Below are 24,588 nucleotides of genomic sequence, written 5' to 3'. Positions count from 1 at the left end.
TAATGCTCACAATGAATTTTGTGTAGATACTGTTATAACTCTTATCTTACAGATGAAGAAACTGAGCTACAGAGAGATTGTGTAACTTTCCCTGGGTTATACACTGATAAGTGACAGAATCAAGGGTACATATGGTCATGGTAGACCTAGAGAACAAATCACCTCACCTCTTCATTGATAGTTAAGCACGGTATAGTCCCAGAAGAATATATGGCTCATTTCACAGATAGTTTCTGAGAAGATATTAGAATTCAGATCTTTTGGTTGCCAGTACTTTCTTTGAGAAAAGGATTGCTTTCTAGGTGTATACTCCTTAAATGAAGGAGTCTCAAGGAAGTATGAGTTAGTGTGAGGAACTGGAATAAAATTAATGCAGCAGCTGAAACTGAAAAGTCCAGGTGATAACTCAGACACCAACAACTGTAGGAGTGACCTTTTAATCTAGTGCAGTAAAGACCTTTCTTTTTGCATTATCTCTGTGTACCAGTGCCTCCAAACTCAGAAGGGCTTTGATGAACTCTTAAGGTTCTCTCTTTCCCTTTGTCCCCACTTTCATCTCCTGCGTAAGACCATCTTCTACAGTGAATAGGGATGTGTTAAGAGTCCGAACTACAGAGGTTTGGATTAAGAACTTATGCTGTTGTCCTTAATGGGTTAACCAGAGTTCAAAATAACATGTATCTTTGAGCTGTTGCAACATATTACGGAAACTTGTTTGAAAAATTTTAAGAATGTTTTTCAATTAACTAAAAGAATAGTTTTCACTGTTTTGAACAATTATCTTATTACTCCATAAAACTTTATAACTAAAGGTTCCTTAAGTCTGGGTTTTTCTTTTAAACTTGATTCTAGCTGAAAGGAAGTAGATAGTTCATTTTTTTGCTTTTTAAATTTATTTGGACATTACCACCTCCATTCAGACATTATACTTTTATGTATTATGATTGATGTGAACTGTTTTACAATTAAAAGTTTCCCAGTTGCATGGTATCACTAAGCAGTTTTCCTCCAAATTATTTTTTCAAGAAATAGCCTTGAACTTCCAAGAACTTCCTTCAGTCTGCTACTCAAGCTGTTGTTCAGAGATCATTGAGATGACCTCTTTCCATTAACATATGCATCAGTAATAGAATAAGAGTTAGTCCTGGTAGTACACATAAGATATACTTGCATTTTTTATGTAAACCCATAAGCTAGGCTTTCTTAACCTATGTTGCTTAGTTGAATTGAGGCCAGGAAACTCTTGTACTAAATCTAAATTTGCCCCATTTCCCTTGATGTCTTGTGTAAACTACTATCTCTTTTAGCCTTTTTATTTCTCTTTTCTAATGATTGGAGGTTCCCTTTTCCTTGAAGCTTTTCCTGATTTATCCAACAAAGAATTTTTTTCTTCTTTTTGAGTCTCCAAATGGTCTGCTTTGCCATTACTTTAATCTGCTTTAAAAGATAGTCCTATGTATATAGTTCAGTAACTTCTTATTTTGGATCCCTCCACAGTTCCATACTTTTATAAGCTCTTTGAAGACAGCTGTATATGAGTTATTTTCGTATCCCATGTAACATATGGTGTTGCATGTGCATAGTAGGTCCTCATAGTATACTTATTAAGATGAAGAACCTATGACTTAGATCATGCTATTTGTCTAATATGTCACTGCACAGTCCAGCAGAGCTAGACTGAGTATGCGAAATTTGACCCTTAGTTTAGTGTTTCATTCCATAATTAACCATTTACCATACTGCTTGCCTTCTAAGCATTATAAGTCTCCTCCTTATCTTCCTGTACACAAATTCCATATGCATAAATTTGATTAATTTTTGTAGCACAGGAGGGAAGATCATGAAGAAGATACTGTAGAATAATAAGCACAGAACCAAAAGCCATTCCTTTCAGAGTGTGAGAATGTAACATCTTAAATGAAAGTGATTTATAATTTTAAAGTCTAGGTTTACTTAAATTAGTATTAAAATATTAATTTTACTGGAAAAAAATCTAGCTAGTAGTGGGAGAAAGTGGCTCATAAATATACTGTGTAGCAAAAACATTAACCTACAGTTCAACTGCAATTGAGCAGCAAAGTTAATTGATGCAAGTTGATTTAACTTTCTCTATACTGTTTATCAGAGCAACTAATATTGACCAAAATGTATTAAATTTCACTATTTCCTTCTCCCCTTTGCTAGTATCTGGAAGATATGCTAACAAGGAACAAAATGGACAAATTGCTTGATAGGAGACATACCTAGAACTCTGAGAATCACAGAGTTTGTATAATTAGAATTAATTGAGAACAGATTTTTTACTCAAAGTTAATATTTACAATATTTGAACATTGGCATGGATAACTACTTAATGTTATATTTAATAACAGATCAAACAGTTTTATTCCTGATTTCATTATTATTTGTACATAAATGTGTTTTTTTGTTTTTCTCATTCTTTAAAAGGAAATCATTGGTGGAATGCTGGATCTAGATCCAAGACTTTGGAGGAAAGGGATCCGAGAAAACTTTGAAGACCAGAGGAAGAAAGCATTGCAGTTTGCTCAGTGGTGGAAACCATATGACTTCACCAAAAGTAAAACATGCTGAAGTGTACCTCACTTTTAAAATTTCTTCTTCAGATTCCATTTACTTTTTATTTCCTTTGCATCTAACTGAACAACTGAGTTTCAGTCGTAAGGAAAAAGCAGAAGTGGACTTCTCTGGGTCTGTGGCAACTGTGTGCTGTTAGATTGTGTTGTTTTCTTCCATATTTGCTTTTGGGGAATTCATCGTAGTGACCATGGAGTAAGAACTGATGTATTGGATCATCTGCTCACATTTCTGTTCTGTACCCATTCCTTGGTATTCTGAATTATTCAGTTATATATAGAAGGGCTTTTTTTGAAAAACTAGGTAGGAAATATAGCAAATCCTTGCTTCAGAGGGAAGTGAGTGTGCTTTAAGGCAGTTAAATCTGTTGGTTGGCTTATTTTGTATTTTTGAGAATAAGACTTGATGTATTCAGTAATAATCAGAATTTATTTTCATAGAGTTTTATAGAAGAACTCTTAATTTTCTACCAGTAGCAAATAGTATTGCTACTATTCTCTAAAGGAAGAATATCCCAAGGTGTTAAAGATTAAATGATAATGAAAGAATAATATTCACAATTCAGATGTTTCTGGATTTTTAAATAGTTTTTGAATTTTGGTGATTTTAAAGGTAATGGTTTCAAATAACATAATTTATAGTTGTTTGGTGTTTGTATAGAAGTTAATATTTTTAGCCAAATCATTGTTTGGGGTTGTACTGATTATTACAAAATCTTAAATAGTGAGAGTATTCTAAAATTCCAGGAGCACATTTTGTTGTATCTTACATGACTGAATTCACTTAATTTTTATTGTTCTAAACACTTGGTATCAAGAGAAAACCTGTACTTACAAAATGTGGGGCTTTGGTGTGTGTATCTACTTTTATATATCTATATGGATGATACTGCTGTGTAGTAACTCTTTTTCAAACATGTTGGTTTTTGGAAACTGAACCTTGACATTTTGTCATGAAATGTTGAATCAGTGCAAAGCATACTTCAGAGTAAATCACATTTATTTTTAATATCAGCATCTAATTATTTTGTTTATATATTAAAAAAGGAAAACATTTTGTTCTTTATTTCACAAATGAGTTAAAGTTCAGTGGTTTTAGTTCTTCAATATCTGTAAATTGCATTTGAGTGTATGTGTGTGGGTATCAAATATATGCTTAACAGTATTGTATTATTGCTGTTTTCTAATTTGACTTTGTCCTGAAGTCTTAAAGAAATCTATTAACATTCAATTATTTAGTTAGTGAGTGACCAAACATTTGGTTGTAGAGCACTGTTTCATGTCTCGTTTTGTAAAAATTAAAAGTACTTTCTCCACCTTAAAATTATTTTACATTTTAAGGGAGAAAGACTTATAAGTAATCATAGCACAGTATGATGATTTCTAAAATGAGATATATGCCAAATATATTTGAATATAGTGCTAAAGTACTTCTTTTTATCTTCCTGCTCTTCATTTTCAGCTGAGGACCTTGCTCTTTGAGAGAAATAGAAGCAAAGAGCATACCTGCATTTATACCTGTGTACTCTTAGTTTCTTCTTGGTAACTGGAAAATATTTTGTTGTTCTTGAGCCAGTCCATTTGTTTATGAACTGAATTTCATCTCTTTTCACCTTCTCAATTGCCCCTATTCTTTATATTTTTAGGGTTTTTTCCCCCACTCTTTATAGAATTATTAGCATACAAGAACTTTCTTTTCTATATCAACAACAAACCCTGGCATCATATGCCCTCTAGCTATTTCTATAGTTGATAACCAAATGCATTTCTAAGAAATCTGTTTTTCTCTCCTTTATCCTTTTCTTGTGTTCATCACAGACTTCATTTATGCTACCAAACTTCAGGTGAAGGTCATCAATGACCTTCCTCATTAGCAAATCCAGCAGTGAATGCTCAGTGCTCATCCTACTAAACATGTCAGCACACTGATGGCATCTCGATCACTTCCCCTTCTTTAAACACTTTCTTTACAGTGTCTCTAGTCTTTTATTTATTCTTTTTCTTAACTGCATTCTCCCAGTCTCTTTTGCTGGGTTCTTCTTTATCTGCTCAACCTCTTAATGTGAAAATGCCTATTTTAAACCCCACCCCCTACACTTTTAAATTTTTACTGTACTTTAAAGATAATCCCATTAAAATGGTATTGGGTACCTTTTAAAAATTATTTTGTGTATTCAACAAGTATTTGATTTTTCAAGAGGCCAGTCAGTGGTCTTCAAGCAGGAGATGTATTAATGAATAAAACAAAAGTCCTTCTCTTTGGGGAGTTAACATTGTCTCGGGAAAAGACAGACAATAAATATTAGGCAAAAGAGATAAATTATCCAGAAAATGTCAAAGTTGATAAAATACTATGGAAAAAAAGGCAAAGGAGAACAGACCCTGGGGGAATATCACCACAACTTTATATTTTCACTCTGGAACAAATTTGACATCTTGATTGTATTTGTGTCTGTAACAGGCATACCCAAACTGAACTTCTGATTTTCCCTCTGTTCCATTTATTTATTCTTACATAACAAATATCTCTAAAACTTAGTGGTTGTAATATCAGCTATTTCCTTGATCTCATGGCTTAATAGGTGAGGCATTTGATGAGGGCTAAGCTGGATGATTTGTCTATGCTTCAGGATGTCTGTCTGAGGACTCTGCTAACATGGGTCAAACCTCTGGAGATGACTGGAGCTGTATGTTGAGGGTTTCTATTCTTGATATGGTGGGTGCTGGGCCTGGAGTATACAAAATCACTCTTTCACATGTCTAGTACCTGGACTAGGAATGACTGGAACAGTAAGGGACTTGCTATTGTCACTCACTCTGTATCTGGCAATTTCAAGGTAGTTATAGACTTGTATGGTATGGCTTCCCAGAGCATCCATTCCAAAGAACAATTCCCAGACATAGATGTGTCACATACCAGTCTCAAAGAGCCAGGAAACAAATATTGGTGTAATTTATTTTTGCTATACTTTGTCAATGTTTTCTGAGTCCGCCTATATTCAAGAAGAGGGATCACAATCTTACTTTTTGATGGTAGAAGTGTGAAATAATTTGTGACCATCTTTAATTCATTGCTGTCCACCCTCTGGTCACAAATTTACATTCCTCCCACATCAAAAATGTATTCAGATCCTCCCAAGAAAGTCTCATCTTAATAGGACTTTAGGCTGTCTCTCGACATTCAGGTTCTCTAAATCAAGTTCATATGGAGGGAATGTACTCAGATGTGTTTCCACTCAACCTGAAGACCAGTGAACTTAAGAGACAAATTACATGTACCCCCTACTCACCCCACAAACCAACATAAAATAGCAAGAGAAACTATACGTTTAACTGCAGTAGGCATGGTCATTGAAAAAAGAATGAGAGTAGGAGGAAAATAGCAGTCAGTGTTCACTAGTAATTCTAAAATTAAGTTGAACGCATGCTGCCAATTTCTTGATTTAGGGCCTCAGGCCTGCTTCTTGAGAAGAAATATTCTGTGGCTCTTTCTTCTGCCCTCTATCCTCCTGGTTTAGCCCTGCATCAGTCTTTCTTTTTTATAGAGAATAGCTTGAGAGTTATATACTTCTAGACAAGGTAGTGACCACATTACCCTCCTGCCTGAAACATCCAACAAACAGACCACATATATTACACAGTGATTTAAAGACATGGAGAACACACGACAAAGTACAGTGATCTCTAAGAGGTGGGAAATAAATGAGATGGGCCCCATCTTACTATCTTGAGAGAGTTTCCAAGGTAGAGGAATCCCAAGGTAGAGAGTGTAAGATAGAGGAATCCCGGAAAATCCCAAATGTACCTATCCAAGATGAGTAAATACAGCTTTGAATCTAGAGAGACCTACATTACAAGATCACCATAGGAAGGATTGCTGAACAGAGAGAGAACTCCAGAGCTCTGTGGAGGGTCATATTTGAGGACCAACTAGAATTTAAAAGTTTATGATTGATTGGGAATTGAGTAGAGTACACAAATGGTAGTGTGTAGCATAGAATAATTGCCTCAGTAGTATAGGATAATTATGCCAAGACTGAACACTGATCTGGCCTTGACAAACAAATGTTTAAAGTAAAAGGCAGAAGGAATTAAACTGTTTCTAAGTAACATAATTACATCCCAAAACAAAGCTCAAAAATATTTATAGGAATAAAAATATATCAAATATATTCAGTAGTTAGAATGTGTTGAAATGTCTTGGCATGTAATCAGAAGTTTTCAGGCATGCAAAGAAGCACTGAAATAGTTTCTACTATGGGTAACAGGATTTCTTTTTTCTTTTTCTCTAATTTATTTAAAAAAAACATTTTACTGTTTAAAAATGACTAGTGTGGAGTTTATAATATGTAAAAGTAAAATAAATCAATTGCATAAAGGTGGGAAGGAGAGAAATCAAAGTGTACTTTTTTAGATTGTTATGCTATACTTGAAGTAGGATGATATAGTTTAAATACAAACATTGATAAATTAAGCTTGTATAGATATAAATTCTAAAAAAGACCCTGAGATAAAAATATAAAGATTTATAGTTCATAGACCAACAAAGAAGGTAAAATGGGGTTAAAAAATACTCAATCCAAATAACGGCAGAATAAGAGAAAGAGGAAATAAAGTACAGATGTAAAAAATACAAAACAGATAGCAAAAGGATAGATTTCTCCCAAACAAAAAGCATATTCAAATCCTTATAAGAAAGTCCCATCTCAGTAGGGCTTCAGCTTACTCTTGAGGTTCAGGTCTCATCTAAGTCCAGATGGAGATAACTCGGGTGATTTTCCACTTACTCTGAAGACCTATACATACCAATAATAATTTAATATTGCTGTATAACATATCACTATAAATTTAGCAGCTTTAAAATAACATGCATTTATGATCTCACAGTGTCTGTGGGTCAGGATTTCAGGAACAGTTTAGTTGAGTCCTCTACTTAGGGTCTCTCAAGGCTGTAATCTTTTGGACAGAGCAAGATTTTCATCTGGAGGCTGAACTGGGGAAAGATCTACTTCCCCACATGAGATATGTTTCCAACATTTATTTAGATTCTTGTAATCAGAACTGAAATTTCAGTTTTTCCAGGCTGTTGGGCAGAGACTGTCCTTAGTTCCCATAGATTATTAGAAGTTCCTTACTTCATGGTATTTTCCAACATGGCCACTTGCTTCTTTCCCACTAACAAGATAGAGGGAGATTCTCACAAGGTGTCCACTGAAGTCTTATGTAAGGTAATCATATGATGACTTGAACAAAATCACATGTGGCCTGTCTCCATTGTCACATATTAGTTAGAAGAAAGTCACAGGTCCTCCCTACTCTGAGTAGAATGAGATCACACAAAGTAGTGAAGACCTAGATCAGAACATAATGGAAACCACCTTAAGAGTCTCTCCACTGGTGTTTATGTAAGTGATGTCTCAAGATGACTGAGTATGAATAGCCTAAATCACTTAACAAAAAAGTGAATACATCCACTCACAAACCAGAATATCCCTGGCAAAGTTCAAGGATCCACTTAAGAATTCACAGAAATGCAGTTAAGCAACAACAAAAAGGGAAGAATATCCACACAAGAAGATCTGGTGAAACTGGCATACAGATATGCTGGAAGACAGCTAAGAATAAAGAAAAATTGCAGAGGGTACTGGTATTAGCAATATGGTGGGAATCATGATGATCCCTAGAGATCTGATCCATTGAAGACACTATCTTTTGCCTGTCATGAAATCAGTAGCCCTCCTTATGTAGCTGCATACTTCTCCTCCTGAAGAATCAGCTACTGTGTGTAATTCCAGTACTGGTGGCTCCAGTACTGGAGTCCTAAACCTACACATGCTCCTGAGCAGTTTGTGGATGCTCTACAAATGCTCATACTGCAGACTGATTCTTGTGAGAGTGTGCATACACTTGCTACACCAGGGTCATTGCCCCACCAAGCTAGATCACTGCAGGATCCTGGAGTCAAGGACTTTCTGTTCATACCCATGTTCTGGATAACTGCTTAGCTGCCATAGAATACTAGCCTGTACCTTGAACATAGAAGCACCTATAGCTCTGGGCATATCTATGCTCCTGTCACAGGCTCCCCAGCTCTCTGGCTGTTTTGCAAGCAACCATGCCTTTCATACTATTAACAACTAAAAATAGGGATACCTGTCTGTGTTCCTGCATTGGTGCCATTAGCATCCAGGACTCAGCTGTAGTCCCTTCACCTGTGTCCTTGTTTCATGGCTTGACTCTAAAGCCACTCCATAGGTACCACTGATCAGATAACTGTACCACTGCCACCATGAGCAAGCCCACAGTTGACCCTAATGCTAAGAATTCCCTCAGTCATAACTTACAGTGACAGAAGAAGCAACAGGGCATAGCAGCCATAACCAAAGAATTCAGCAGCCCTGTGAACATCCACAACATTGACTTCTGAGCATTCCTGTAATTTTTGTCAACACTGACAACTGACAGATACTCAGAGACTATGCTGCTCTGCCCCGACTAGTGCACAACCATTTTGCCCAACTCAGGCAGAGCCCCAGTAACTTCCAACTGAAAGGTATTCTTTCCCGCCGGATCCGATCTATAAATTTGAAAAAAAATGAGTAAACCATCAAGTGCACAGTCATCAACACAAAACCCAAAAGAAACCTGACAGTCCAAGGAAACTATCACCTCTAAAAAAACATAATTCCTGGTAGCTGAACTCGATGAAATGGAAATCAACAAATTACATTTTTAAAAACTTAAAATAATTTTAAGGACGCTTAGTGAACTTCAAGAAAGAACAGAATTCAACAAAATCAGTAACATACATGAATAGAATGAAAATAATAGACTGAAATCATTAAAAAAGGAATTTTGAACTGGAGAATTTAACAAATGAAATGAAAATACGATAAAGAGCATAATAAGAAGAACTTCCCAGGAGAAAGAATATATGAATGTGAAGATGAATTATTTGAAAATGTAGAGCTGGATGAGAAAAAGGAAAAGGAATGAAAAGGACTGAAAATTGTCTATGCATTAATGGGATGGCATCGGTAGACTAACATTTTCATTGTAAGGGTTAAAGAAAAGAGTAAGAGGAGAAAAAGGATGGAAAGATTATTTTTAAAAAATGACTAAAACTTCCCAAATCTGAGGAAAGATAATAAATAGGTATAAGAATACTAAAGGCTTTCAATTAAAGTCAATGCTGGCAGACTGTACATAGACACAAAGAAGAAGAAGAGGAGGAGGAGGAAGAGATTCTGAGAGCAACAACAGGAAAGAAGCATAAACATAAAGCTTTTGGCAGAATTCTGAGAACAGACATTCCAGGCTGGGAAAGAATGGGATGATAGAAGGAAAAAATCCCAAAAACCTGCTAGCCAGGAGTACTTGAGCTAGAAAAGCTGTACTTCAGAATTGAAAGAAAGAAAAAAATGTTCCCAGACAAGCAAGACTGTTCATCACCTCTAGACCTAATTTACAAGAAATGCTAGAGAAAGCTCCTACTGAAAGAAAAGAATGCTAACTAGAAAAATGAAAACATGAAAGTATAGAATTAACTGGTAATGGTAAGTACATAGTTGAATTCAGAATACTCAAATTATGCAAAGCTGGTATATAAATAATATATCTTTAGCATGAAGGTTAGAAGACAAAACTATTAATAAACAGCAATTCATTAAGAAATTTACAACATAAAATGTAAATCGTGTCACCAAAAATATGAAATGTGCATATAGGTTAAAGTGTAGCTTTATCAACTTAAAATAGGTTTATTTTAATCACAAAATATTTCCTATAAACCTCATTGAAACCACAAAGCAAAAATGGATAGGACATATGTAAAAGACAAGAAGTGTTGCCAGGTGTGGTGTGGTGGTGCACACCTGTAATCCCAGCAGCTTGGGAGACTGAGGCTGGAGGATCACAAGTTCAAAGCCAACCTAAGCAATTTATCAAGGACCAGTCTCAAAATATAAAAGGAGCTGTGAATGTCACTGAGTGGTTAACTGCCCCTGAGTTCAGTCCCTGGTACAAAAATAAATAATAAAAAGTAAGGAATCAAACATGATAACTACAGAACATCATCTAATCACGAAGGCAGGCAGGAACAAAGAATCTGTTAAAACAACTGGGAAACAAGTTTTAAAATGGAAATAGTTCTTACCTATAAATAATCATATTGAATGCAAGTGGATTAAATTCTAAAATCATAACAGATTAGTTGAATTAATTTTAAAAAGTCCAACTTTATACTGCCTACAAGGGACTCACTTCACCTTTGAGGACACATACATTAAAGTCGAAGGGAAAGAAAATGTATTCCTTGGAAATGGAAAATGAAAGGGAGCAAGAGTAACTGTAAATTACATTGGAGAAAACAGGGTTTTAGTCAAAATCTGTCAGAAAGAGACAAGGTCAGTATATAATGATAAAGGTGTCTGTTTATCAAGAAGGTATAAGAATTGTAAATTTACATGAATTCAACTTTGGAGCACCTAAATACATAAAAGCAAATATTAATAGATCAAAAGGGATCTATTAATAAATTTAGAGTACAACATGATAGAAGTTGTAGAGAACTTCAATACACCTGTTTTCAACAATGGAACAGATTATTCCAGCAAAATCAATTAGGAAACATTGTAATTAACAGTTTACACCAAATGAACCTAACACATACAGAATCTTTCATCCAATAATAGCAGAACACACATACTTCTCAAGTCATACCAAACAATCTTTGCAATAGGTCATATGCTAGGCCACAAAATTAGACTTAATAAACTTAAGACTGAAACATAATTAATATATTTTCTAATCACAGTGGTGCACAACTAGATATCAATAATAAGAATTTCAAAGAAGTTACAAGTATGTGGAAATTCAACAACAAAGAAAGAGGGAAATTAATATTTATGTTGAGACAAATGAAAATGGAGGTAAAAGATACCAAAATTTGTGGGTAGCAGCAAAAGCAGTTCTAAGAGGAAATTTTATAGCCATAAACACCTATATCAGAAAAGATCTAAAACAACCTAAATGTTACACATTCAAGGAACTAGAAAAAGAACAAACTAAACACCAAATAAGTAGTAGGGAAGAAGGAAGTAAAGGTCAAAGCTGAAATAAGCCTAGAAAAACAGTAGAAAGCCTGAACAAGCTCTTTAAAAAGATTAATAAAATTGACAAACCTTTCTCTAGATTAAGGGGGAAAATAGACAAAATCAGAATTGCAAGAGTAGACATTATAGCTGATGCCACATAAGTTCAAAGGATAAGAGACTACTGTGAACAATTATTCAATAGCAAATTGGATAACCTAGAGGAAATGCACAAATTCCTTGAAACAACCTAGCAAAACTGAATCATGAAAAAATACAAAATTGGATTGGACCAACAATGGGTAAGGAGATTGAATCAGTATTAAAAAGACTCCCATGAAAGAAAAGCCCAGAACCTGATGGCTTCATAACTTAATTTTACCAAACATTTAAAGAAGAATTAATGCCAATCCTTAAAGTCTTCCAAAACATTAAAGAGCAGACTCATTTTATGAGGCCAGCATTACCCTATACCAAAACCAGACCATGAGTACTACTACAAGCCAATATCTCTGATTAACATATATGTAAAAATCCTCAATTAGAAACTGAATTCAGTAGCACATTAAAAAGGTCATTCACTCTGATCAGGTGGGATTTATCCTTGGGGTGCAGGGATGGTTCAACATATGCAAATCAATAAATGTGATATATCACTTTTATAGAATAAAGGGCAACCATATAATCATCTTAATAGATGCAGAAAAATCACTTGACAAAGTTCAACATCCTTTCATGGTAAAAATCTCCACAAGTATAGTAGGAATGAATTTCAATATAATAAAGTCCATAAGTGATAAGTCCACAGCTAACATACTCAGTGGTGAGCTATTGAAAACTTTTCCTCTAAGATCAGAAATGTGATAAGGGTGTCTACTTTGCCAGCTCTAGCCAGCATAATACCAGAAGAGCAGTTAGGCAAAACAAAGAAAAGACATAAAAATTGGAAGCAAAAAAGTGAGATTGCTTCTGTTTGCATATAACATGATTTTATATACATAAAATTCTGTAGACTCCATTAAAAAGCAGAACTAGATATCGCTAATAAGTGGATGATGACACATAATGGGGGGTGGGAAGGGTTAGTGTTGGGGTTGGAGTTGGGTTTAGGGAGGGGGGCAGGAATGGAGGAAGGAAGGACTGTATAGATGGAGGGGAGGGGTGGGAGGGGTGGGGGGAAGGGAAAAAAATGGCTGAATGAATCAAACAACATTACCCTATGTAAATTTATGATTACACAAATGGTATGCCTTTATGCCATGTACAGAGAAACAACATGTATCCCATTTGTTTACAATAAAAAAAAAGAATAAAAAAAAAAAAGCAGAACTAATAAACTGAAGTTGCAGGATACAAGGTCCATGTACAAAATTTAATAGTGTTTTTATATACTAACAACTGTCTAAAAAATGAAAAAAAAAAATCCATTTGCCATAACTACCAAAAAATAAAATGAAATATTGAGAAATTTAACCAAGGAGGTGAAATATCTGTTCATGAAAATTACAAAAAATTGTTGAAAGAAATTGAAAAAGACACAAATAAATGGAAAGATTTTGGTGTTTATGGATTAGAAAAATTAATAGTGTTAAAATGCTAGTACCACCCAAAGTGGACTGCAGATTTAGTTATTGTCTATCAAAATTCCAGTGGTGTTTTTCCACAGAAAAAAAGAGTAAAAATAAGTAAGTAAAAATTCTTAAATACATGTGGAATAAGAAAATGCCTCATAGTCAAATTAATGTTGAGCCAAAAGAACAAAGCTGGAGACCTCATATTACCTGATTTCAAAATCTACTTCAAATCCAAAGAAATGAAAACAGCATTTTACTGGCAGAAAAACAGACATGGACCAATGGAACAGAATAGGTATCCTAGAAGGAAATCAGTTGGTTTTGGACAAAGATGCCAGGTACATACAATAGGGAAAGAACAATTTGTTTGATAAATGGTTTTGGAACAACTTGATATCCACCTGGGGAAAGAATGAAGTTTGACCATTATCTCACTCATTCAAAATTCATCTCCAGATATATTGGAGACTTAAATGTGAAACCAGAAACTGCAAAACTTCTAGGATAAATAGGGAAATCCCACGATATTGGTTTAGACAATAATTTTCTGGATATGACCCTGAAGTCCAGGCAACACAAGCAAAAGTAAGCAAATGGAAAACTACATCAAACATAAAGCTTTTCTACAGCAAAGTGAGGGGCCATCCTATATTGGGAGACAATATTTTCAAACCATATATCTGATAAGGAGATAATATGTAAAACATAAACTGAATAGAAAGAAGAAAACCTGATTTTTAAAATGAGCAAGGGACATAAGTGAATATTCCTCCAAAGAAGACATAATACACCAACAGGTACATGAAAAAGTGCTTATATATAAAATTATGTGGAAAATACAAAGCAACATTGAGATAACCTTCACCTGTTCAAATGGCTGTTATCAAAAAGACAAAAGATAAAAACTACTGATGAAGATGTAGAGAAAAAGCAAGACTTGCACTATTTTGGGGGGAATGTAAATGAGGACAGCCATTTGGGAAAGTGGTTTGGAGTTTCCTTATAATATTAAGAGTAGAACCCCCATGTGATAGTGCACTCCTATTACTGGGCATGTAATTAAAGGAAATGAAATCCATCTATCAAAAAGATATCTACACTCCCATGTTCATTGCATTATTGTTCACAGTAGCCAAGGTATGGAATCAACTTAGGGGTCCATCAGTGGATGAATGGAAAGATGTTATTTATACATAAAGACCGTGGAATATTATTCAGCCTTAACAAGAAAATCCTATCATTTAGGACAGCATGGTTGAATGTGGGGGACATTATGTTAAGTGAAGTAAGCCAGGCACAGAATCCAAATACCATACTTCTCACTTGTATGTGGTCTCTAAAAAAGATAAGTGTAGAAATGTATGTGATCTCTAAAAAGGATAAGTATAGAAACTTGTATGTGGTCTCTAAAAAAGATAAGTATAGAAATAAGTGTAGAAATGAATGGTAATTGAGGGGTGGGATTGCAGAAATGATCAAAGGATTAAAAAAATTCAGTTATACAGAATAAGAATAAGTTCAGGAAATCCATTGTACAACACATTGACTATAGTTAATTTATTGTATACTTGAAAATTGCTAAGAGTAGATTTTTAGTGTTCTAATCACAAAAAAATATAATACAGAAGTTAAATAGATTGAAATAGTCTTTTGACATTATATACCTATTTCAAGATGTGATATCCAACACAAATATAGATAATTGTTACTCAATTAAAAGAGTCTGTTCACCAACATATTCCACTTCCTATATATTTCTGGAAACTTAAAACCTTATTCTTTAATTTCTCCCATTATATGATTTGTTGCCCTACATTTTATTTCTGTATCTGTTATAAACCAAATCATATATTGTTATTATTTTTGCTTTAAATACCCCATTGTATTTTAAAGAGATTCTGCATCCTTTCTAGTTTTTGCTTCCTAAAGAGGTATTACAGTGTTGTTTAGAACATATGTGTTCACAAGTTATATCTTTGTTCTGAATTGCAGATTTTAGCATTACAAAAGTTTTTTTGGGTCATATTTATACTTTTTTATCTTGAATTCTACTTTGCCTGATATCAGGATCACCACCCTACTTTCATATTGCATTAATTGCCTAATGTTCCATTGTCCATTCCTTTATTTTCAGTCTTTTTAAATCACTTTGTTTCTTAAATACAATATACTGTTCATCTTGCTTTGAAAACCTGTTTAATAGTTGAGTCAATTTATTCATATTTATTTACATGACAATATTTTGGTCTCAAATTTGTCATAAAATTTCATAATTATTATATTTTCTGTGTTTATTTCTCTATGCAGTGAGTATCATTTGCTATTTTTAAAAATTTTTATCAATATTTTAAAAGGTTCGAATTTTTGTTTGGTGGTTTTGCTTGTCTTTTGTTTTTTTAAACATATATAGGATGAATTCAAAGTCCGAAAAGAAAATAATTGCCAACTAAAAATATTACTCAGCAAACCTGTTTTATAGAATGAAGGATAAATAAAGATCTTCTAAGACAATTAAGAAAAGATATATCAGAGAGTCCTACATCCAGAACCAAAAGAAAGATAACTATCATCATAAAAAATGTGAAAGCATAAAACCCTCTATAAAGCCAGATACGCAAAAGAAAAATGGAAAAGAATCAAATCTTATCAATATGGTAAACCCCAAAACCACAAAGATAAGCAAGAGAGAAAGAGAGAACAAAGGGTATTCAAAATAGTTAAGAAGAAAATCCGTAAACCTGCAGTGTAAATGAACTAATTTCTCCTGTTAAAATATGCAAACTCACTGAATTAAAACAAACAAACAAAAAACAAGACCAATATATTCTTCCTTCAAGAAACCCACTTCACCAGTAAACACACACAAACTGAAAGTGAAAAGATGGAAAAATATAATCTATACCTTCTTTATTATTCAGTAATTTTGCATGAGAATATAATCATATGAAAGGAAAAATTACATGCCAAAATTTTGATTCTGTTCCAATTTTATAATTTTGATACCATTTTTAAAATGCCGTATATATATTTCCTTCACTTACCATTTTAGTTTCAGTTTGTCACTACATTTCTACCAATATTAAATACATAATTAAGTTGATTATTTTCTAGAGGGAAATTTTGTTTTAAGTGTAGTTCTTGGAATCACATTTGCTTTACTTTGTGGCTTTGAATAAAACCCTATTTTCTTTTCCATTCTACCTCAAAGAATTTAAAATAATGTCATCTAAATTTGTTAGCATTGTATGGATTGACTAAGATGATTTTTCATAATAAATGTCCTACAGAGTTTAAGTGTATAAAATCCACTCTTGACTATATACACAAAATATAATTAAGTAAAATCTGCCATACCTGTTAGTACAAGTAATTAAAAATGGATTGATTATAGGTTAGAGGGCATTTGATTTCATATTATTTATACCTTTACTCCTTTTAGTTCTTTTGCTTGTTTACAGTTCTCCAATTTCAAAGATTAAGAATAATGTTCCTAGCATTTTAATGAAACATTTTTTTTTTTTTGTTCTTTGTGGTTTTTTTTTATTATTGTATACAAATGGGATACATGTTGTTTCTCTATTTGTACATGGAGTCAAGGCATACCATTTGTGTAATCATAAATTTACATAGGGCAATGATGTTTGATTCATTATTTTTTTTCCCTTCCCCCACACCCCTCCCACCCCTCTTTTCCCTCTATACAGTCCTTCTTTCCTTCATTCTTACCACCCTCCTTATCCCTAACCCTAAACCTAACCCTAACCCTAACGCTAACCCCTCCCACCCCCCATTATATGTCCTCATTCGCTTATCAGCGAGATCATTCGACCTTTAGTTTTTTGAGATTGGCTTATCTCACTTAGCATGATATTCTCCAATTTCATCCATTTGCCTGCAAATGCCATAATTTTATCATTCTTCACTGCGGAGTAATAAAATGCTAGGCACAATTTCTTTATCCATTCATCAACTGAAGGGCATCTAGGTTGGTTCCACAATCTGGCTATGGTGAATTGAGCAGCAATGAACATTGATGTGGCTGTATCTCTGTAGTATGCTGATTTTAAGTCCTTTGGGTATAGACCAAGGAGTGGGATAGCTGGGTCAAATGGTGGTTCCATTCCAAGCTTTCTGAGGAATCTCCATACTGCTTTCCAGAGTGGCTGCACTAATTTGCAACCCCACCAGCAATGTACGAGTGTGCCTTTTTTCACCACATCCTCGCCAACACCTATTGTTGCTTGTGTTCTTGATAATCGCCATTCTAATTGGGGTGAGATGAAATCTGAGGGTAGTTTTGATTTGCATTTCTCTTATTACTAGAGATGTTGAACATTTTTTAATATATCTGTTGATTGCTTGTATATCTTCTGTGAAGTGTCATTTCCTTAGCCCATTTGTTGATTGGATTATTTGTATTCTTGGTGTAGAGTTTTTTGAGTTCTTTATATATTCTGGAAATTAGCGATCTATCTGAAGTATGAGTGGCAAAGATATTCTCCCACTCTGTAGGCTCTCTCTTCACATTACTGAGAGTTTCCTTTGCTGAGAGAAAACTTTTTAGTTTGAATCTATCCCAGTTGTTGATTCTTGCTTTTATTTCTTGTGCTATGGGAGTCCTGTTAAGGAAGTCTGATCCTAAGCCAAGAAGTTGAAGGTTTGGACCTACTTTTTCTTCGATAAGATGCCGGGTCTCTGGTCTGATTCCGAGGTCCTTGATCCATTTTGAGTTGAGTTTTGTGTAGGGTGAGAGATAGGGGTTTAATTTCATTCTGTTGCATATGGTTTTCCAGTTTTCCCAGCACCATTTGTTGAAGAGACTATCTTTTCTCCATTGCATATTTCTGGACCCTTTGTCTAGTATGAGAAAATTGTATTTATTTGGGTTTGTGTCCATGTCCTCTATTCTGTACCTTTGATCTACCTATCTATTTTGGTACCAATACCATGCCGTTTTTGTTACTATTGCTTTGTAGTAGAGTTGAAGATCTGGTATTGCGATACCCCCTGCTTCGCTCTTTCTACTGAGGATTGCTTTAGCTATTCTGGGTTTTTTATTCTTCCAGATGAATTTCATAATTGCTTGCTCTATTTCTGTAAGGTACATCATTGGGATTTTAATTGGAATTGCATTGAATCTGTATAGCACTTTAGATAGTATGGCCATTTTGACAATATTAATTCTGCCTATCCAAGAACATGGGAGATCTTTCCATCTTCTAAGGTTTTCTTTCATTTCTTTCTTTAGTGTTCTGTAGTTCTCATTGTAGAGGTCTTTCACCTCTTTTGTGAGATTGATTCCCAAGTATTTTATTTTTTTCGATGCTATTGTGAATGGGGTAGTTTTCCTAATTTCTCTTTCTGAAGATTCATCACTTATGTATAAAAATGCATTGGATTTATGAGCATTGATCTTGTAACCTGCTACTTTACTGAATTCACTTATGAGTTCTAAAAGTTTTCTGGTGGAATTTCCAGGTTCCTCTAAATATATAATCATGTCATCAGCAAACAGGGATAGTTTGAGTTCTTCTTTTCCGATTCCTATCCCTTTAATTTCTTTGGTTTGTCTAATCGCTCTGGCTAGAGTTTCAAGGACGATGTTGAATAGAAGTGGTGAAAGAGGGCCTCCCTGCCTTGTTCCAGTTTTTAGGGGGAACGCTTTCAGTTTTTCACCATTTAGAATGATATTGGCCATGGGCTTAGCGTAGATGGCCTTTATAATTTTAAGGAATGTTCCCACTACCCCAATTTTTTCTAGTGTTTTGAGCATGAAGGGATGGTGTATTTTATGGAATGCTTTTTCTGCATCTATTGAAATAATCATGTGATTCTTAACTTTAAGTCTGTTGATATGGTGAATGACATTTATTGATTTCCGAATGTTGAACCAACCTTGCATCCCTGGGATAAAACCCACTTGATCGTGGTGCACTATCTTTTTAATATATATTTGTATGCAATTTGCTAAAATTTTGTTGAGAATTTTTGCATCGATGTTCATTAAGGATATTGGTCTGAAATTTTCTTTCCTAGATGTGTCTCTGTCTGGTTTAGGTATCAGGGTGATATTGGCTTCATAGAACGAGTTTGGGAGGGTTCCCTCCTCTTTTATTTCATGGAATACTTTGAGGAGTATTGGAATGAGCTCTTCTTTAAAGGTTTTGTAGAACTCGGCTGAGAACCCATCTGGTCCTGGACTTTTCTTTGTTGGTAGGCTTTTGATGACCTCTTCTATTTCATTGCTTGAAATTGGTTTATTTAAGTTATGTATGTCCTCCTCGATCAGTTTAGGTAATTCATATGTCTCTAGAAACTTGTTGATGTCTTCGGGGTTTTCTGTTTTGTTGGAGTATAGATTTTCAAAATAGCTTCTAATTACGTTTTGTATTTCACTTGTGTCTGTTGTGATATTTCCTTGTTCATTCCGAATTTTAGTAATTTGAGTTTTCTCCCTCTTTCTCTTTGTTAGTGTGGCTAAGGGTTTATCAATTTTGTTTATTTTTTCAAAGAACCAACTATTTATTTTGTTAATTTTTCCGATTGTTTCTTTTGTTTCAATTTCGTTGATTTCGGCTCTGATTTTAACTATTTCCTGTCTTCTACTACTTTTGGTGTTGGTCTGCTCTTCTTTATCTAGGGCTTTGAGCTGTAGTGTTAGGTCATTTATTTGTTGATTTCTACTTCTTTTGTTGAATGCGGCCCTTGAAATAAATCTTCCTCTAAGTACTGCTTTCATAGTATCCCAGAGATTTTGATATGATGTGTCTTTGTTCTCGTTTACTTCTAAGAATTTTTTTATTTCCCTCCTGATGTCTTCTGTTATCCATTCATCATATAATAGTGTATTATTTAATCTCCAGGTATTGGAGAAGTTTGTTTTTTATTCTGTCATTTATTTCTAATTTCAATCCATTATGATCTGATAGAGTACAAAGTAGTATCTCTATCTTCTTGTATTCGCTAACAGTAGCTTTGTGGCATAAAATATGGTCTATTTTAGAGAAGGATCCATGTGCTGCTGAGAAGAAAGTGTATTCGTTCTTTGTTGGATGGTATAGTCTATATATGTCAGTTAAGTATAAATTGTTGATTGTATTATTGTGATCTACGGTTTCTTTATTCAATTTTTGTTTGGAAGATCTATCCAGTGGTGAGAGAGGTGTGTTAAAATCGCCTAGTATTATTGTGTTGTGGTCTATTTGATTTCTGGAATTAAGAAGGATTTGTTTGACGTACGTGGATGAGCCAATGATCGGGGCATAGATATTTATGATTGTTATGTCTTGCTGATTTATGCTTCCCTTAAGCAGCATGTAATGTCCTTCTTTATCCCTTCTGACTAGTTTTGGCTTGAAGTCCACATTATCTGAAATGAGGATGGATACTCCAGCTTTTTTGCTATGTCCGTGTGCATGGTATGTTTTTTCCCATCCTTTCACCTTTAGTCTATGGGTATCTCTTTCTATGAGTTGAGTCTCTTGCAGGCAGCATATTGTTGGATTTTTCTTTTTAATCCAATCTGCCAGTCTGTGTCTTTTGATTAATGAATTCAGGCCACTAACATTCAGGGTTATTATTGTGATATGATTTGTATTCCCAGTCATTTGACTCATTTTTGTTTTTGGACATGATTTGGTTTCTCCTTTATTTGGCTATTCCTTTAGGCTAGTTCCTCCCATTGCTGATTTGCATCATTGTTTTTCATCTCTTCCTCATGGAATATTTTGCTGAGAATGTTCTGTAATACTGGCTTTCTTTTTTTAAATTCCTTTAGCTTTTGTTTATCATGGAAGGATCTTATTTCGTCGTCAAATCTGAAACTAAGTTTTGCTGGGTATAAGATTCTTGGTTGGCATCCGTTTTCTTTCAGGGCTTGGTAAATGTTGTTCCAGGCCCTTCTAGCTTTTAGGGTCTGGATTGAAAAATCTGCTGATATTCTTATTGGTTTCCCTCTGAATGTAATTTGATTCTTTTCTCTCACGTCCTTTAAAATTCTGTCTTTTTTTTGTATGTTAGGTATTTTCATAATAATGTGCCTTGGTGTGGGTCTGTTGTAATTTTGTGTATTTGGAGTCCTATATGCCTCTTGTACTTGGTTTTCCATTTTGTTCTTCAGATTTGGGAAATTTTCTGATATTATTTCATTGAATAGATTATTCATTCCTTTGGTTTGTTTCTCTAAGCCTTCCTCAATCCCAATAATTCTTAAATTTGGCCTTTTCATGATATTCCATAATTCTTGTAGATTCTGTTCATGATTTCTTACCATCTTCTCTGTTTGGCCAACTTTGTTTTCAAGATTAAATATTTTGTCTTCAATGTCTGAGGTTCTGTCTTCCAGGTGTTCTATCCTATTGGTTATGCTTTCTATGGAGTTTTTAACTTGGTTTATTGTTTCCTTCATTTCAAGGATTTCAGTTTATTTTTTTTTTTCAGTATCTCTAACTCTTTATTGAATGTTCTCTTGCTTCCCGTATTTGCTCTTTTAACTGTTGATTGTTGCAATCATTTAATGCCTGCATTTGCTCTTTCATCTTCTCCTTCAATTCCTGCATTTGCTCTTTCATCTCCTCATTTGCTTCCCTGATTGTTTTAATTATGTACATTCTGAATTCCCTTTCTTACATTTCTTCTGCTGTGCTATCATTGGGTTTTATTGATATAGTATCTAGGTTTGTTTGGGTCATTTTCTTCCCTTGTTTTCTCATATTGGTCAGATGTCAGTGGGACCCTGAGATATTGCAGATTTCCTCTATTGGCTTATAGTGTCCCTGTAGATTTCCAGTGTATCACCTCTCAGCCTTCAGTAGCCTGAAGTCTTGGAGGAACTTGATAATGCAGTGCTTCCGAAGCAAGCTGCCCCTAGCCCCCTACTGGTTCCAGGGCTTGGAGCCTGCTCTGTGCAGAAAGGCTCTCACTGGGGGGCCTGCACCGCACAGCTGGCCATGTGGGAGGAGCCCACCGCCAGAGTGTGCAAGGCTACCTGGGGAAGACTCTAGCTGCCCTGCCCTGCTCTGATAAGCCGCCCCTATCTGTGCCTGCCGCCCAGGCCGAGCTTCACCCAGTGGGGGAGACTCACCCCATGACTCTATTTTAGTCCAAGTCTCTCAATGCCTCCCCTTCTTGAGTCCTGGGTTCTGGAGCGACTGGAGATGCAGACACCATCTAGTCCGCCATCTTGGATCGCCCTGTGGAAAGAACCTGTGGCTGGAGGTGGCAGGGCCACCTGGAGAAGTCTCTGGCTGCCCTGCCCTGATCCCAGAGGCTGCTTGCGGATCGAAGTTCTCCGTTGGCTTGGGAACTTGTGGCTGGCTCTGTGTAGAAAGGCTCTCACTGGGCGGTCTGCTCCGAGAAGCTAGCCTTGAAAGGCGCCTCCCGCCGCAGGGGGCCAGGCTGCTTGAGGAAGTCCCTGGCTGCCCTGTCCTGGTCCCTGAAGCCACTTGCGGGCTGGAGCACACCACGCTGGCTCTGGGACTTGGAGCTGGTTTTGTTCAGAAAGGCTCTCACTGGGGGGCCTGCTCTGAGATGCTGGAGAAGCTGGCTGTGTGGGAGGGGCCCACCGCTGGAGTGCGCAGGACTGCCTGTGGAAGACTCTAGCTGCCCTGCCCTGCTCTGATAAGCCACCTCTATCCGGGCCTGCCACCCAGGCCAAGCTTTACCCGGTTGGCGAGACTCACCCGTGGCTCTATTTTAGTCCGAGTCTCTCAATGCCTCCCCTTCTTGACTCCTGGGTTCTGGAGTGACTGGAGATGCAGTCACCCTCTAGTCCGCCATCTTGGATTGCCAATGAAACATTCTTAAGTTTACACTCATGTGAATTGATCAAAGACCACTGTTAGTGAAAAATCTAAATTTTTTTAGACCACTTTAAAGAAATAAAATTCTATTAAAAATAAATAAACAATAAACAGTTGCCAACAAAGTGAAGACTGCTTAAACTAACCATAATTTTCTCTTCTTCCTGGGCAAGTGATTCTATTGTATTTGAAATCTTCCTTCTTTTTTCTTAAAAACGTTTTTTTAGTGCACTATACTTACACATAATAGTGGGGTTCATTTTGACATATTTATAAATGCATATAACATACTTTGCTCCATTTCAGAACTAAGTATTTCCCCTTTCCCTTCCCTCCTCTCTCTCCCTGATCCCATTCCTCTACTCCATTGGTCTTCCTTCTGTTTATTTATTTTTCTAATGGCACATTAAAATTACATATGAAAGTGGAATGCATTGTGATACATTCACACAGGCACATAGTAAAATTTTGTCAACTTCACTCCCCAGTTCTTCCCCTTTCCTTCCTCTTCTTCCTCTCCCTTAGTTCCCTGCCTCTACTCTATTGATTTCCCTTCTTTTTTTGAGAGATCCTCCTTTTTCTTCCTTTTTTCTCTCTAGATTCTGCATTTGAGAAAAAACATTTGACCTTTTCTGAGTTGACTTGTTTCACTTAGAATGATGTTCTCCAATTCTATGCATTTTCCAGTAAAGGACATAATTTCATTCTTCCTTATAACTGAGCAGAACTCCATTGTGCATATATACCACATTTTCCTTATCCATTCATCTGTTGACTGGTACGTGGGCTGGTCCATAGTTTGGCTATTGTGATTGTGTTACTATCAGCATTGGTTTGTATGTATGGCTATAGTATGCTGATTTTGCTGCTTTTCCATAGATATCCAGGACTGGAATAGCTGGATCCTATGGTTTTTCTATTCCTAGTCTTTTGAAGAGGCTCTATACTACTTTCCAAAGTGGTTGTACTAATTTACATTCTCACTGTTACGGTTTGAATGTGAAGTGTCCCTCAAAAGCTCATGTGTGAGACAAAGCAAGAAGGTTTTGGGGAGAAATGATTGTGTTTCAGCCTTAACCTAATCAGTGAACTAATCCCTGATGAGATTAACTGGGTGGTAACTGGATGCAGGTAAGGTGTGACTGGATGAAGTGATTCACTGGGGGCATGGTTTTGCGGTATATATTTGTATCTGGCAAGTGGAGACCTCTCTTTCTGCTTTCTAATCATGATGTGAGCTGCTTCCCTCTGCCACACTCTTCCACCATTATATTCAGCCTCACCTTGAGGCTCAAGGAATGGAGCAGGCCTCTGGACTCTGAACCATGAGCTCTCAAATAAACTTTTCCTCCCCTAAAATTGTTCTGGTCAGATTCTTTAGTTGAAAAATCAGATTAAAACCCTCACCAACAATGTACAAGTGTACCCCCCATCTTTACTAGGAATTGTTACTTGTATTCTTGAAGGCTGCCCTTTTAATTGGTGTAAGATGAAATCTCAGTGTAGTTTTGATTTGAATCTCCCTGAT

At 35.5% G+C, this 24,588-nt stretch overlaps 1 protein-coding gene across 1 annotated transcript in view; it reads left to right on the top strand.

Annotated features, from left to right (window-relative positions):
* The window catches only part of Cwf19l2 (CWF19 like cell cycle control factor 2), a 96,656-nt gene extending 92,892 nt beyond the window's left edge, over window positions 1-3,764 (top strand). Inside the window, 1 exon segment of the mRNA XM_047519006.1 lies at window positions 2,449-3,764. Coding sequence (XP_047374962.1) covers window positions 2,449-2,592 — 144 coding nt within the window. The 3' untranslated portion in view covers window positions 2,593-3,764.
* The last annotated feature ends 20,824 nt before the right edge of the window (window positions 3,765-24,588 follow it).

Source organism: Sciurus carolinensis, chromosome 11 (assembly GCF_902686445.1).
Source record: "Sciurus carolinensis chromosome 11, mSciCar1.2, whole genome shotgun sequence".
Taxonomy (NCBI): Eukaryota; Metazoa; Chordata; class Mammalia; order Rodentia; family Sciuridae; genus Sciurus; species Sciurus carolinensis.
The sequence above is the reverse complement of the archived record's forward strand: the minus strand, read 5'-3'. Positions and strand labels throughout refer to the sequence as shown.